The following is a 17766-nucleotide window of genomic DNA, read 5'->3' on the forward strand; positions in this document are numbered from 1 at the left end:
TGGATGGCATCACCGACTTGATGCACATGAGTTTGGGTGAATCCGGGAGTTGGTGATGGACAGGGAGGCCTGGCGTGCTGTGATTCATGGGGTCGCAAAGAGTCAGACATGACTGAGTGACTGAACTGAACTGATCCTTGTATCTTTTCTTGACGAATAGCCTGCCTTTGTACACTTTGGGTGTCTTTTGGCTCAACAGTCTGTAACATTCGCCCACAGCTATATTATTTCTAAGGTGGTAGTATTTTGGCAGTCTGTTTATATGAACTTTTTAAATATGGCAATGAAATTCCATGATGCTTTTAGAGTAAAGAAATGCACGCTTTTGCTATCATTAAATTTAAAATAAATCATGTAACATAAGTTGAACACAAAACTGTCTTTAAAATGTATTTTATTTTTTAAAAAATCCAAAAAATGAATACTGAATTTAAAACTGTTAGATCATTAGACAATGCACATAGTGATGAAAGCACCAAGGTCAAACAGGTTGGAAAGGACAGAAAAGAAGATGAGAAGGCGAGGTTTGGGAGTTCTGAGCGGGACATCCATCCATGCCAATCTTCTAATACAGATAACAGTGAAACTAGATTTCTCTTTTTCTTTTTAACTAAAAGCCATTTGGAATGAGAAGGTTTTCATCCTCTGGCTGCTTTTATTATGATTTCCACAATGTGTTACATTAAAGCCTATTTGTTTCTTATGTAAAATATAATATTTTCTTAGAACTTGCTTCTCAGTATATTTCATGACACCTTTATAAATCTGCTCTATACTCCAAAATCTTCAATGTAGAGAATATAATATTTAGTAAATATGGTTAAAAAATTTCTTTAGAAAAGCTAAATTTTATCAATTCCCTTTCCTATCTAATCATGTGGCCCACTCCAATCAAATTTCCCTGATGTTTTTAACCTTGAGTTTGACTAAATCAATCCACTGAATTTGCTCTTTTAAAATCCTAAGACATCCTTTTTGGATCTAAAAGACTTTCAAAGATCATTCCTTTATCCAGGTATTCAAAATATAACATGGCAAAAGACAAACTCTTTAGCCACGGTCCTTTGGCTGCATGAATATTTTCTGACAAAGCAGAAGAAAAAAAAAAGTGAAGGAAGTAGGGGGAGGGGAGGGAGAGAAGAAAAGAGGGAAGGGGAAAAGAAGTGTAAATATAAAACTATTAAAGAGATTGTTTTAAAATGAGTGCATTTTTTAAAAAGACCCCACACAGTCTGTTAGCAGATGTATTAGAATGCAACAGTTACTGTCTTTTCAAAATGGTCTTACTATTTGCCATGATCTTCTTTTTAACTTATTTTTGGTAGTACCCATATTTCTAAGGACAAGAGAAATTTTTTTTCATACTTTCAATACGAATACCACTATACTATATTATAATGCATAATGGTACTAAGAGCTGGAGCCCTCCCCGTCCACTGGGTTGCATTTAACCATAGTGAAAGCAAAATTATGTACTGTTCCACACTACCAGGCAATGGCAGCAAATGGGCACAGCAAATGCCATAGAGCACTTTGAACAAGAAGGAACATCAAGGCTTAACTGGTTGTACTAATCTTTCTTCACTGCCCCAAAAAGCTATCTTTTTAAAATTCAGAGTTTACTTTTTATGACTCTTTTCACATGAATTTATTTTTAAGAACTAAAGCATTATCCTAAAATATATTATTAACTGACTTAGCACTACCCTAAAAATGATTTCTATGGACATTTTCTACAGAAAAAAAATCAAAATTATTTGTCTTTTCAGTTCAGCAGTCTCATGATTTTTTTAAACACACTTAAAAGCACTCCATCTGTGATTTTTTTCATAAAGGATGTGAAAAGCGTCCAAAAGTCATCCAAACAGAGGGTCAATGATACCCCTAGATCCTTACTTTTGTGAAAGAAATTCTGTGGAGCTCACATGTGCCTGAGCTGTAAAACCTTAGCAATAATACTCCGATCCAGAACCCTCACTTTTAGTAGTCAGGAGACTCCACACTTGACCTAGAGCAAAGCGGCAGTTTCTCTGATTCGGCTCTGGGCCTTCGAGTCCACAGTTCCCCTACACTTTGAGACCTGGGGGACAGCGTCTCAAACTGGATATAAGTTTCTTTTGCCAAATCCTCTTCCCAGAGGGAGTCTGGCTTACACTGAAGTTTGCAAACTTTGTACAACAGGAAAAAAATCAACGGCAAGACAGCAACACAGGCAGCACCACTCAGCACCATCAGGAAAAACTCTTGAGAATCTCCTTCTGCAGCTCTGTCAGTAGAAAAGGTGACACACTGGTCTTTCTGGGGAGGCATTCCCTTTGGACAGACACATGCTATATACTGCCAACCAGGCAGCAAGCCGTTTATGGTGACTTGGTTCTTGCTGGAGTTCACATTAAGCGGCAGCAGGTCCTTCTCACCATATTTGGAATAAAACACAGTCACTTCCGAGTTCTGGGTGGTGTTAATGGTGTCCCATGTCAAAATCACGCTTTCTTCTGTTTCGCTGAACACCTGGAGGTTTTCTATTGTGGCATTCGCTTCCATCCGCAGGGCTCGATCCAACAGTGCTAACTCTTCTCTTCTACTTGCACTAGCTGGGGGAAGCTTCCCACCACCCATCTCTGCTTTAGCACTTCTTTTCCCATCTGGGCTGAGTGACTGTCGGTTAGCCATGGTGGTGCTTGCGGATATTCTAGTGCTTGGAGTTGTAGCTGAAGAAACAGTGGAGGAGAAGAAAGGAGACAAGGAGAAGGAAGCAGTGGAGGGAGGAGATGAAGGTGAAGTAGGAGGAAAAGTGGAAGAAGAGGAGGAATAAGGCCAGGGAGACGATGATGAACCAGGCAGAGATGCAGGGCTTCTAGATCCCGGCTGGACCTCTTGTTCAGGGTGATCCCCAGTTCTTCTTTCAGAAGTATCTGATGAGATGGTGGCTGTGACAACACCGGCCACTGTCACAGTGACCACAGCTTCTGACATCCCAGCCAAATTTTTGGCCTTACATTTGTAATCCCCAGCATCCATGTAAGAAATGCCCGTCAAGCTTATAATGGACCATCTGACTCCCTCCCCTGGAGATTCCTGAATTACTGGAATAAAGAAAAATGCATACTCTGTGAGAAAAAAAGAAAGGAAGGACTCAAGCAACATGCCAACTGAAGAGTAAACAACTTCTGGTCCTACACGTATACCTCTCACATAAGCGAAGAGAGAAGTGGCACACTGCAAGTCTCTGAAGGCAGGCGATGGTTCTGTAAATGGTTTATACGGAAATCCAGGGCATGCCAGGTGACATGAGGTTTGTATGGGAAATAGTATTTTAAAAATACATGCGGCTGAGAATTAAGAAACTTGGGCCTGAGTAAACTTTCGTCACTAGTATGTGATTCTAGACAAGCTATCAGTTTTTAGACCTCTGTTTCCACATTTTTTAAATAAGGGGATAAGACAAAGTGATCTCAGATATCCCTTCCGATTTTAACCCAATGTGATTCTATAAAATGTTTATCACAAGATATTATTTAAATACTTCTCAAAATATTTTTTCATTGTAATAAAATGCCAACCATCCACACAGTCAGAAGGCATCATGGATTGTTTTCTAGCATGGAGGAGTCATAATTTCTGTTCCTTTCTTTCACAGCATATTTCATTTAGATAACCTGGTAAACCATGAGTTTCTTTTTTTTTAATTTTCCTCTGATAGAGGAAAGTTAAAGACAGAGGCCTATCTGCAACCACCCAAATGCTGAATCACGTTGTTTTCCATCTAAGAAAAAAAAAGTCAGATTGTCTAATTTCATCTATGTAGTTAATCAGACAAATGGAGGAAAATATTGATCAGTAAAGAGTACCTTTCAAAATTTTTCCATTCAACACTCTTAGCAATATTTTACTTGAAATAGCCAGACAATCTCAAACCATACAAAAACACAAGATTAAGGTCACACATTTGTAAACACCTTATTTCAAAGGCCTGAATTAAGAAGATACCTGTATAATTGACTGGCGAGTTATCTGGTCTGGTCCACGTGAGCTGCGGGGTGGGGTAGCCAGTGGCGTCACACCGCAGCAGGACATTGCTGCCCAGAGCTGATGTGATCTGGGTAGCCGAGGTCATCACTGATGGCTTCACACACTGCTCCAGTTCAGCCCGCTGAAACAAAATCCCTGTGAGGCGTTCTGGTTCACTACACACCATCATCGGATCGAGAAGTACTATTGCAGGGTCAGCAACTTTTGACAATGACATTATTTTGGAAATGTGGCAGTCACAGAACCATGGGTTGTCCTGCAGACCTAGACCAGAAGGGAGGAAAAGGTGGATAAAGTTTTTCCTGATGACATCTGTCTACTCACAGCCTCGTGGGATGGCATTTCTGCACTCTGGCCCTAAAAACATAAGTACTTTGAGAGGTCAGAGTTACCTGTCAGTTTTACCCTGCACTCCAGCCACCAAATTCAACGTGTCCTGTCAGTTCAGATCATCAATGATCACGTGTGTATGCGTGTGTACTCAGTTGTGTCCACCTCTGTGACCCCACGGACCTGTAGCCCGCCAGCTTCCTCTGTCCATTGGACTCTCCTGGCAAGAATACTGGAGTGGGTTGCCATTTCCTTCTCCAGGGGATCTTCCCAACCCAGGGATCAAACTTGGGTTTCCTGCATTGCAGGCAGACTCTTTACCATTGAGCCACCTGGGAATCCTTTAATGATCATAGCTAATAGTTATTGAACATTTATTACAGACTAGGCTCTGTTCTAAGCACTTACCTGTTATTATTTGATTTAATCCCTACAGTTCTATGAAAAGAATATTATTTCCCCCATTTTAAAAATGAAGAAGCTGAGACACAGAGAAACCAAATAACTTGACCAAGGTCATGTAGCTGATTAGTGTCAAAGTCAAGATCTGAATCCAAGTATCACAGAATGTCATAAATATGGTGACAGATTCTAGAGTGCCAGAAAGTATTTATATTATTATAAATATTATTATAGGGTGCTGAGAGGCACCTAACTCAACCTGAAATATGTCAGTATTTTGTGTGACTTTGAGGTAGTACAATTTCTGTGTAACCAAAGCATCGAGTGAGACATAGGCAAAGTTAGGTGACAAGATTGGAAAAAAGTGGTAGAACATGGCTTGGCATGAATGTCACATGTGGTGGCCATGGAATTACACTGCTGAAATCCCCCTTCAAGAGAGAATCAGCAGCAGGAAATACAGTTAGCTGACAGCCTCCAGTTGCAAGCGCCTTCAGGATCCGCCTTGGCTTTCAGGACTGTTAGCCAAAGTGTTGTACCCTTCAAAGAGACTGACAGCGAAAGCTTAAAGAAAAGTGAGAAAAATATTATTAGAAAGTAGACAAAAGGGCACACCCTTGTTATGAAGCAGCAGAAAGCTTAGCAACACTATCACAGGAGGTTAACACAGAAAGTAGAAAATGTACTCAATGAAATGAATGTTCTGGCTAAGGATATTTCCACATGGTGTTGACACTGCTGCATGGTATCTTCTTGCTGCTCATAGTAAAATATAAAGGAGAGACAACAGCTAAAGGAAGAATCGTTAAATGTAAAGGAGCTAAACCCAATAAAACTGCTTCTTACACCACCCTCTCCAAAATTCTCAAATTAACAAAGGGTCTCAGAGCAAAAGTCAAATGCCGGTGGGTGGTTCTATACAATTAGTTGCTGCTACTGCTGCTGTTGCTAAGTCGCTTCAGTCGTGTCCGACTCTGTGTGACCCCATAGACGGCAGCCCACCAGGCTCCCCCGTCCCTGGGATTCTCCAGGCAAGAACACTGGAGTGGGTTGCCATTTCCTTCTTCAATGCATGAAAGTGGAAAGTGAAAGTGAAATCGCTCATCGTGTCTGACTCTTAGCGACCCCATGGACTGCAGCCTACCAGGCTCCTCTGTCCATGGGATTTTCCAGGCAAGAGTGCTGGAGTGGGGTGCCATTGCCTTCTCCAATTAGTTGCTAGGATCTCAGAAAGATCTAAGATGGTGCCTTCAGAGCATTCAATCAGACAGAAATCTTGAGGATTTTAAGGGTGATGTCCCATACCAGCCTTACAAAAAAAGCCCAAGGCTAGCAAAGATTTATCTCAAAGAGATTTGAGGTTGTGGAGTGGATTTGTATTGATTTTTAAGAAGAAAAAACAGAACCACAAGTTTAAAAAAGTCTAACCATTGTGGAAGACTTAACCATTCATAAATTCCAGATTTCTATCTATGCCTATTTTTATTATAACAGCACTTTGTGAGTGGTTCATATTTCTCTGCCAGTGTTGGTAAAACTTACTATTTCTACTATCTCCTATATTAGAAATTTCTTTTCTTTCATGGATGAATTACCTTAACCTTCTTCTCACATTTAGTCCCATGAATCTATAATCAGTTCTCTAATACTGATTTAAATTCTACTCAGTCTGCCAATAAATATCAAATTCATTCTGTCATATAATATAATACGTGTAGAATACTCATAGTTTCAAAAGACTTTGACTTTGTATGCCAGAGTTTTTTCTTTATAAAATAATAACGAAAACAGACTTACAGATGTAGAGAACAGGCTTGTGGTTGTCAAGGGGGGAGTGGAGGAGGCGAGGGAAAGACTGGGAGTTTGGGCTTAGCAGGTACAAACTATGACATACAGGATGGGGAGACAACAAGGGCCTACTGTGCAGCACAGGAAGCTACGTTCAATATCCTGTGATAAAGCATATGGAAGAGAATAGACGCATGTATAACTGAGTCACTTTGCTATGCAGCCGAAATTAAACACATTGTAAGTCAATCATACTTTAATAAAAGTTAAAATAATAACACAAAACAGCAGTTGTTGGTTGCTTCCTATGAGACAAATACTGCACTTGTCAAAAATTGTAAAGCGTCTACGTTTTACCCTGCTTTAGGGTGACCTGGTAGCTCAGCTGGTAAAGAATCCACCTGCAACGCAGGAGACCCCGGTTTGATTCCTGGGTCAGGAAGATCCACTGGAGAAGGGATAGGCTACCCACTCCAGTATTCTTGAGCTTCCCTGGTGGCTCAGCTGGTAAAGAATCTGCCTGCAATGCAGGAGACCTGCGTTGGATCCCTGGGTTGGGAAAATCTCCTGGAGGAGGGTATGGCTACCCAGTCCAGTATTCTGGCTTGGAGAATTCCATGGACTGTATAGTCCATGGGGTCGCAAAGAGTCAGACACAACTGAACAACTTTCACTTTTACTATCCTGATCTTCAAGTTCTCATTCTTAACAACTATATATATGTCTTATACTGACCTCAGGAAGTAGTATGATTCTTCCAATTTCATACCAGAAGACATTAAGGCACAAAGAAATTACTGCCTTGACACAGTAAGTAGCTTAGAGTCCCAAGTCCTAGGTGTTTGAGCCTCCTAGTCTAATGCTTCTTTCACTATAACTCACTTATCTCTTTGCCACCTAAAAGCATCTAGAGTATGGGTGGCAGCTGTAAGTGCTGTCATCTACAAATAACAAGTGTTAAAACAGCAATGTCTGCAGCATAAGTGTCTATATAGGGAAAGATTAAGAGCTATAAAATTAAGAGTTTCATTTATACTTTGAAACTGGTAAAAAGTGTTAATGGTAAAACAAAATTCTTTAAAAATTAATCCAAAGGATTACATCTAAAAGTGACGTGTTTATTTTTAAATCCCTCAAAAATAAAATATTTATTCGTGCTACGAACATCTAAAGTTAAGGGTACAACTTTTAAAGCCTTAATAGTAATCTAGAGCTGAACACATTCAAGTGTTTTTTTTCTTCTGGGGACAAAGATACAAGAACTCTCTGAAAGTTAAACTATTACTTGTACTGCATTCCTTGGCAAAGCACCAACCACAACCAGCAATTTGCATTAATTAATTTTAAACTACTCTTGGATAGGGGTAAATGAACTTTGCCTTGTTTCATTTCTCAAAGGATAATGTTTTTTGTGCATCACAGTAGTCGGATATGCTATTCTTTATGAAAAGTCCGCAATAAATTCCAGTACAAAAGCTATTCTGTAGACTATAAGCTCTTGAAGGCAAAACCATGCTTTAGTCAACTTTGTGGAGGCAGTTTTACTTAACAATTCAAAATGTAAAGTAAAGCCTTTTTAACAAATGGTGCTAGAACTACTGGACATCTATTTGGGAACAAATAGACCTTAACCCCTACCTCACACTACACTCAAAAACTGTTTTCAGCTGGGTCATAGTCCTAAGCATAAAAGCTAAGAATATAAAGCTAAAAACTGAATATAAAAGTTAAAACTACAAAGAAAGATTATCTCTGTGACCTGTGAAAGTGAAAGTGAAGTCACTCAGTCATGTCCGACTCTTTGTGACCCCATGGACTGTACCTGCCAGGCTCCTCTATCCATGGGATTTTCCAGGCAAGATTACTGGAGTGGGTTGCCATTTCCCTCTCCAGGGGATTTTCCCAACCCAGGGATCGAACCTGGGTCTCCTGCATTGCAAGCAGACTCTTTACCATCTGAGCCACAAGGGGGCTTCCTGTGACCTGTAGGTATGCAAATATTTCTTAGATGGTACACAGACATCACTAACAATAAAACAAAAAACTGATAAATCAGATGTCATCAAAATTTTAAGCTTTCTTACAAAAGACATCATGAAGAAAATTTTAAAAAAAAGACATCATGAAGAAAATCAATAGACAAGTCACAGACTTGAGAAAGTATTCATAATATATATAATTAATGAAGACATACTCAGTAATAAAAATATGAACAACATTAAAAATTATAAATATATCAATGGTCAATAAGTAAATGTATATGGTCAATACCATTACTTATCAGGGAAATGCAAACTAAAATAACAATATAATACCCCTCGCCTGACATGACCACTCCCAAGAATAACAAAAATAATAAAGAAATGTCACGTGCTGCTGAGGATGTGGAACAAACAGACTGTGCTAATGGAAGTGTAGAACAGTACAACCTCTGGAAAACTGGCAGTTTCTTTCTTAAATAGTTATATATCTAGCCACCCTATGACTTAACAATTTCAATCCTAGGAATTTATCCTACAGAAATGAGAACATAGCCACAAAAACTTTGCACAAAAATGTTAATAGCAGCTTAATTCATAATAAAGGTAAAAACTGGAAACAGCCCATCTGTCCAACAACAGGACAAAAGATGAATAACTGGTACACTTATACAATTGAATAGACTGAGCAATAAGAAACTACCAAGATGTGCAATGACATGGTTGCATCTCAAAAAAATATATAATGTTGAGTGAAAGAAGGCAAGCACAAAAGCACCTCAAATGAAATTATAGAATAGGCAAAATTAACTTATGGTCGTAGAAATAAAAGTAGTAGTTCTCTGGGGTGGGGGAAGACTGATGAGACAGGGCACAGGAAAACTTTCTAGGGTGATGAAAATACTGTGTATCTTGATGAGGGTGTGTGTTTTGTGCAGGTATAGGTTTACCATCATTTGCTAAATTGTACACAAGATTCACGGTATGCATATGATATCTCAATTCCTCAAATTAAAAAATAGTTTAAGGAGTTCCCTGAATGCCTAGTGGTTAGGATTCCCAGCTTTCACTGCCATGGCCTGGGCTCAATCGCTGGTCAGGGAACTGAGATCCCATAAGCCATACAGTGCAGCCCAAAAAATTTTTTTAATTAAATTTTTAAAAATAAATTTTTTTTAAAGTTTAAAAAATAAAAGTGATGTCTCTGGAGATGGACTGTGAAGTTGAAACTTGACTCTGCCTCTTTACCAGCTGGAAAAAGAAGGTGATGACAATTACAGACCCACCTCATAGGGTTGTCCTAGAGGCTGAGATACTGCCAGGCAGTCCTCAGATGAATGTCTGGCAAAGGGTAAGCCTTAATTGTATGGATTTGTCTCCTCTGTGCCAAGGAAAGAGCAGGTAAGCCAATAGAGCATCAGAAGTATTTGTAGAACTAAATTAATGCCATTTTACAGAATTCTGTGGGAATACTCAGGGCCACCACTGCCCTTTGGCAAACTCCATTCTGAATTTTTTGTTGTTTAGTTGCTAAATTGTGTCTGACTCTTTTATGACTGCATAGATTGTATCCCACCAGACTCCTCTGTCCATGGGGTTTCCCAGGCAAAAACACTGGAGTGGGTTGCCATGTCCTTCTCCAGGGGATTTTCCCAACCCAGGGATCAAAACCATCTCCTGCATTGGCAGGCGGCTTCTTTACTCCCGAGCCACCAAGGAAGCCATTCTGAATAGAAGAGCCCTTTACAACTAAGCAACTTTAGGTTCCCGTAAGAAGGACACAAAAAAGCAATTTATACTCTTCTACTACAGAGTTTTTCCTCCAAGATAAACAGTGTTAGGCCTTACAGACTTTGCCTGTGTAAATATTTTCGTATTCTTGAGAAAGAGGTCATGGAAATTTACCTGTACTGCAAATCAATCTAGTTTCATAGTTAATTTAAATGCTTATTTGCAGGACACTACTTTACATTTTTATAACTATATTAAAGGACAATTTTATTAGGTTGATATTTTTATTCACACAGAAAAGAAGTGGAGTAACTGAAAAGCCTCTCCCTAAATTCTTTTTTATTAAATAAATATTTGACTTAAATAGATCAGTAAAATAATATATATAAGGAAAATAACTCTGGTATTATTACATACCTTGCATTACAAAGCAGTGGGGAAGAGTAAGGGTTCTACAACCAAATGGTTTATATTCAAACCCTACCTCCATCACTATGGAATAAATGAATCTGGGCAAGTGTTTTAACTTGTGCCTCATTTCTTCATCTATAAAATAGGGATGAAACAGTACTTACCATGGGGTTAATGTGAGACTAGAAGGAGTTATATCCATAAATTATAAGAACTAGGCTTGGACTAGCATCCATCAGTACTAGCTACTATTACTATTATAAATAGAATCTGTTAACAACAATAAACATAGGGTAATAAAAAAGAAATGAAAAGAGAATGTATCCCATTATAATAGAACAAAAGTAAATTCTACAGGGCACCTGGAAAGATATAATTGCTACAGTTAAGCACTTGAGTTCTAAATAGAGCTGCTTCTCACTACCATATTTAAACAATGAAATTGGAAGACTTAGGTACATTCTAGTTAAACTAACAAAAAAGTCAAACTAGAGAAGTCCTTCTTTTCAAGATTCTCACTTCTCAGTCACAATTGCTATGGATTATTGTTGATCTAAAATCATAGCCTCAGGGAACAGACAAGGAAGAATGGACAGGATTCAGATTTGCTAGTCTGGGACCAGACATGAGAAATTCCGAGCTTCTGAACTAGAAGTTTCTAAATACTGATGAAGAGCAGACCAGTAGAATCAGTGTGTTTGGGGAAGGTGCACTTGGATGGTTTGCAGTTAAACTGAGTTAATTGAGTTTTCATGGCAGTGTGACATACTAGTTTAGAATAGAACTCTCAAATGTTTCTTGGTTAAGATTGGAAGCTTAACGGTGTGTACGTGTTTTATTCTGATTGTATGCCACAATCAAAGGTGAAAAGTACTCACCTTTCTGCGCATGTTTCTTCGTCTTTAAAAGAGGCTTAATAAAAATACAAACTTAAAAAAAAATAATAAATAAATAAAATCATAGCCTCAGAAACTGTCCAATTTATTTTCTAAAGGACTGTCACATAAACTGCATTCTCATTACATTTCTATTAGCAAGATGGAGTAAATCCTGTTAACTCCATTTTCCAGATGTGAAAACTGAGTTTTCTGTGTGTGATGCACACACATGAACAAGTCTTCTTTGCAGAGGGTAGCACTTCTTTCCCCATTTTGTTACGCAGCAGTCATGACTTTGCTTTGGTCAGCTGCCACACGTGGCTGGACATGTTTCAAAATATCTTTTGTTGCTTATTATTATGATTATAAAAAGTAATGCATGATAATTGCAGAACATTTTGAAAATACAGAAAAGCAGAAAGATGTCAAAGAGAACAGTTAATCAATTAGTATAACTTTTAGTCTTTTTCTTTGCAAATTGTAAAATACTCATGATCATGCATTATTGCATGATCATGTAAAATTACATAAATTTAATGTTATACTAAAAGTATTCTTGTGTAAGTTTTTAAATAATCTGAACTGTTCCTCAATAAAATATTAGCAAACCAAATCCCAGAATACAGTAAAAGGATCATATACCATAATCAAGTGGGATTTATTCCAAGGATGCAAAGATGGTTTAACATCCACAATTTAATCAGTGTAACGTATCATTTAGCAAATTGAAGGATGAAACACATGATCCTCTCAATAGATACAGAAAAAGCATCTGACAAAATTCAAAATCCATTTATGATTTTAAAAAAAAAAAACCTCTCAACAAAATGGGTATAGAGGGAATGTACCTCAACATGGTAAAAGCCATATATGACAAACTCATAGTGAACACCATACTCAAGGATGGAAAGCTGAAAGCTTTTCCACTAAGATTAGAAACAAGATAAGGATGCTTAGTCTCACCACTTTGATTCAACACTATATTGGAAGTACTAGCCAAAGAAAAAGGAAAGAAATAAAAGGCACTTCTATCTAAAAAGGAAGAAGCAAAACTGTCACTATTTGCAGATGACATGAAACTATATATAGAAAACACTAAACCATGAGCCATTTCCCCAGAAAAAAAAAAGAAAACACTAAAAAACCACCAAAAAAAAGAACCATGAATTCAATAAACTCACATGATACTAAATCAATATACAGAAATCTGTGGCATTTCTATACACTAACAACAAGCAATCAGAAAGAAAAATTAGAAAAACAATCCCATTTATAATTACAACAAAAATAATAAAATACCTGGAAATAAATTTAACTAAGAAAATGAAAATCTGTACACTAAAAACTATAAGACACTAATGAAAGAAATTGAGGATGATGAAAATAAGTGGAATGATATACTGTGCTCATAGATTGAAAGAATTAATATTTTTAAAATAACTATATTACCCAAAGTGATCTATATATTCAATGCTATCTAATCAAAATTTCAATGGCATAGTTCACAGAACTACAACAAATAATTCTAAAATTTGTATTGGACCACAGAGGATCCCAAATAGCCAGAATAATCTTGAGAAAGAAAAAAGCTGGAGATATTATGGTTTCTGACTTCAAATTATACTACAAAGCTGTAAAAATCAAAGAGTATAGTACTAGCACAAAAACAGGCACACAGATCAGTGGAATAGAACCGAGAGCCTAGAAACAAATCCACACAGGTGTGGACAATTTACAACAAAGGAATAAAGAACATGAAAAGGAGAAAGGGCAGTCTTCAATAAGTGGTGTGAGGAAAGCTGGACAGCCACATGAAAAAGAATGAAACTAGACCACTACCTCAGAGAAGGCAATAGCACCCCACTCCAGTACTCTTGCCTGGAAAATCTCATGGACGGAGGAGCCTGGTAGGCTGCAGTCCACAGAGTCACTAGGAGTTGGACACGACTGAGCGTCTTCACTTTCACTTTTCACTTTCCTGCATTGGAGAAGGAAATGGCAACCCACTCCAGTGTTCCTGCCTGGAGAATCCCAGGGACGGGGGAGCCTGGTGGGCTGCCGTCTATGGGGTCGCATAGGTCGGACACGACTGAAGCGACTTAGCAGCAGCAGCAGCAGCACCAGACCACTACCTTACACTATACACAAAAATTAACTCAAAATGGATTCAAGACTTGAATATAAGACTTCAAACCATAAAATTTCTAGAAGAAAATGTAGGTGATAACCTCACTGACTTTGGTCTAAGTGATGTTTTGTGGATCTGACTGCAAAGGCAAGGAAAGCAAAAAGGAAAATATGAATGTCCTATAGAATTATTTCTTCATATTAATATTAGCAACTAATCATTAGACAGCTATTCGTAGCCATTTAGTAATCGGATTTTATTTTCTAGTCTGTATCTCCATTGAGTAATATTATTAGAATTAGGAATTGCATTCAAAGAAACTTTTAAAAATACATAGCAAAATAAAATTCCAATGTTATGGAATTTTAAGTTATGAAAATTTCTAGCCATTAGTGTTACTCATAAGAATCAAATTAGTCACTAGAATAAAGTAATTAAGTACTACAGTATGGTTTTGCCTGGCTCCTATCACAGTATACTTATTAACATTTAAGGACTCCACAACTATTGCTAAATTAAACTAATTTTTTTCTCTAACCCACCCTAAAATGTTTCTCTTATTATATAAACAAAAATGTCTGAAGGATAGATAGTGGTCAAAACATGAAACAGCTGGGCAAGAAAAATTTTGTGATTTTTTTCCTCTATTTGGTTCTTATCGAGAAAATATTTTTAGTTTCATAAGCACTAAAATGCATATACATTTCAACAAAAGTAATGCTAAAGCCATTTAAGTGCTGTCACAGTATTTCATTTTTTTCCCCAAATAAAACACTTCTTACTGAAATGTAGTTAAGATACAATATATGATATAGGTGTACGATATAGTGATTCAAAATTTTTAAAGGTTAAACTCCATTTACAATTATTATAAAATACATAGTAATTTCCTTTCTATAAAAAATATCAAAATTATCTTTCATTTATACTTTATTTCAGAAAATATTTAGCAAGTGATATTGGTCAGTAGAAATTTCTGGCACAATTTCTTAGCATCCAGTTGCTTCTCATTCCAAAGTCTTATAAGTCGTTTCACTGACCAAACACTCAAAATTTCTTTCATTTTTCTGAGAATTACAACTTCTTCTGCAGCCATGATGAACATATCTTGTGCAATTCAAAAAAGCCTTATGGCATGAACAAAACGTGTGTCATTGCTCAGTCATGTTGGACTCTTTGTGACCCCATGGACTGTAGCCTACGAGGCTCCTCCAACCATGGGATTTTCCAGGCAAGAGTACTGGAGTGGGTTGCCATTTCCTTCTCCAGGGGATCTTCCTGACCCAGGGATTGAACCCGGGTCTCCTGCATTGCAGGCAGATGCTTTAGCAAATCAAATTGCTTTGTCAAAGTTTCAGGTCTGTGTCTCATACAAAAGTGGGAAAAGGCCTCACTGCCCACAGATACTGTCGAGAAGGGTCTCAGTTCACTGACTTCAACTGGGCAGTCACGTTTACTGGGCATTCACCAGAGCAGTGTGCAAAGCACTGTAGGAAGACAAAAAGAAGAGAAGGGCTTGCTAGAAGGAGCTTACGTGTTAAGAATCCAAGATAAATATCCATAGAATCTAAACAAATTCAGGACCAAAATACACAAGATTAAACACAGCTAAACTAAGAGATTAAATCCATTAGGAGACCCATCTAGGGTCAGTAAAATAACTGGTGTTTAGACTAGTTTGTTTATTTGTTTGTTTTTTAAATTAAGAATGTATGGAGGCTACAGGGCTTTCCTGTTGGCTCAGATGGTAAAGAACCTGCCTGCAATACAGGAGACCTGGGTTCGAACCCTGGGTCAGGAAGATCCCCTGGGAACGGAATGGATACCCACTCAGTATTCTTGCCTGGAAAATCCCATGGACAAAGCAGCCTGGTGGGCTACAGTCCATGGGGTTGCAACAATTTGGACACAACCGAGTGACTCACATATATACACACACATCTGGAAGCTATACTTCCTAACCAACTAAACCACTGCTACTTAATAAAGATGTAGATGCCCTTCCCTCACTCCTGAAGACCCTGATAAAGGGCTGAAAAAAGACCAGAGCAAAATGTCAGTTGTGGCAGAGTATGGAGCACTGATGTGCTCATGAGAATCAGAGCAAGTTGATAGGTTTTGTCATTCTTCTCCAGGTTCTCTAAGAGCAGCATTCGTCTCTCAGTCTATGAGGCAAGTTTCCTTCCCTCCCCTCACATGCACACACAAACACCTGTTGCCCTCATTCCACAAACATGGATGCACTCATGCTCATACACTACACACATGGTGTGCACGCATACAGACACAAAAGAGTCATTATACCTTACACAGGGCAGACCGGTAAACTGACCTCGGTCAAATGATAAAGTACTACTCCATCAAAAGTGCAAGTACAGAGTAAAACACCAAATTCGAGAGATGCGAAAATACTGGACAACTGAAGAAGGTACACAGAGCAAACTGTCTGGACCCGAAAAGCCCAGAGGCTGTGAGCTTACCGAGAATAATTCTTCTTGGTGGAAGGTCCAGGCTTCTGGATGATGCTGTCACTAAGTGGGACCAGCTTTCCAGGAAATCTGGTGGCAGTGTGGTTAATCTGTTGCTTGATAAATCCAAGTAGGTGAGGTTCTTCAGATACCTGACTGCCTCCTTTGGCACACTGGTTATTCTGTTATTGTGCAAATCCAGGGTCCTCAGACGGGGCATGTCCCTCAGAGATGTCCAAGGGAAAGCCGTCAGAGAATTTCCATCCAAGCGCAACTCATGTAGATGCTTTAGGTTGTAAAAGCTGCTGACGTCAAGGCTGGCCACAGAATTGTAAGTCAGCCAGAGGTACTGGAGCTCCACCAGGTAGTAGAAGGCCTCGGCAGGGATCCTACGGACAACGGTCCTTTCTATGCGAAGCTTCACAGTGTCCACGGGAAAGTTTGTAGGTACCTCATTCATATCAAGGTCATTACATAGCACCGCCCTAGTGTCACAAAGCAACGGAAGGAAATCTGTTTCCTGAGGCTCATTTGAAAAAAGTAATACTTATTTGAACTATGCATTGAATTTTTCATTCCCTACTGGTTTGCACTAAGTATCCATTCAGGCTAGCTGAATGCTCAGTAACAATTTGTCATACTCATCATCTTCTTCTAGATTGAACCATATGAAATGGCCATTTTAAAAACCATGGCCACGTTAAAAACCATCAAATATCATTATTTTCATGTGACTCAACCTGAGCTTTTTATGTGTCAGGCATGTGCAATATGCATCACATTCCACCCCTTTTTAATCATCACAACAGCCCAATGAACTGATATTAGGGAATAGGTAAAGGTACCAGCTCTAGAGTCAGTCTGGTCTTGGTTTGACTCTAAGCTCTATCATCGTTGTGGCCATGGAAAGCCACTTCACCAGTCTCAACTCATTTTCCCACATGGTACCCACATGAGTAATTGAAATGGATGGAAAAGTTTACACCTTCTTGGCACTCAGTAGGTGTATGCTATTATTATCATCAATCTCATTTTTATAGATAAAATAACTGAGGCCCATCAACATTAGGTAACTTCCCAGAGTCACAGAGCTAGTGGTTATACAACCATCTTTCAAAGCCACATCTGTCCAGCTCTAAAGTGGACACTCTAAACTTCTTTAGGAAATGCCCCATTTTAGAAGAATCCCCTATTGAATTTATAAATTGATCCTTATGAAGACGAGCACAAGAGAAAGGAAGAAGGAAAGGAGGGAAGGAAGGAAAGAAATGGCAAGTATTCATACTGGATGACTAAAATTAAGCTCTGTTTTGATAATGTGACCAATGCATTACTTTCAGCCTAAGAAATAAACCAATTAACTGCAAGTTTTGTTGTGTTTTTTTTTTTAAACTGCTCACAATTTAAGCGACCTTGAGCAAATGACATCATGATCTTGTTTGTGGCATGTAGAAAAACGGGCATAGGAAAACAAGCCTGCCTGTGTGTGGGTGTAAAGTATGAAAAATCAGAAAATTTAGATTTACTTAAACCTGAAAAAAAAAAAGACCTATTTATCTCCCATTGTATATTCAGCTCCACCAGATTGCTGAAAATGATTAGTATAAAGCATCATCTGA

At 38.3% G+C, this 17766-nt stretch overlaps 1 protein-coding gene across 1 annotated transcript; it reads right to left on the reverse strand.

The window, feature by feature from the left end:
- Positions 1 to 377: 377 nt before the first annotated feature.
- On the reverse strand, positions 378 to 17766 carry LRIT3 (leucine rich repeat, Ig-like and transmembrane domains 3). The gene is made up of 3 exons (XM_061419400.1): positions 16160 to 17766; positions 3991 to 4296; positions 378 to 3086 (listed from the first exon to the last, which is right to left on the reverse strand). The coding sequence occupies exons 1-3, from the start codon at positions 16605 to 16607 to the stop codon at positions 1981 to 1983; spliced, it is 1860 nt and encodes a 619-aa protein (XP_061275384.1). The 5' UTR covers positions 16608 to 17766; the 3' UTR covers positions 378 to 1980.

This window comes from Bos javanicus, chromosome 6 (assembly GCF_032452875.1).
Source record: "Bos javanicus breed banteng chromosome 6, ARS-OSU_banteng_1.0, whole genome shotgun sequence".
Taxonomy (NCBI): Eukaryota; Metazoa; Chordata; class Mammalia; order Artiodactyla; family Bovidae; genus Bos; species Bos javanicus.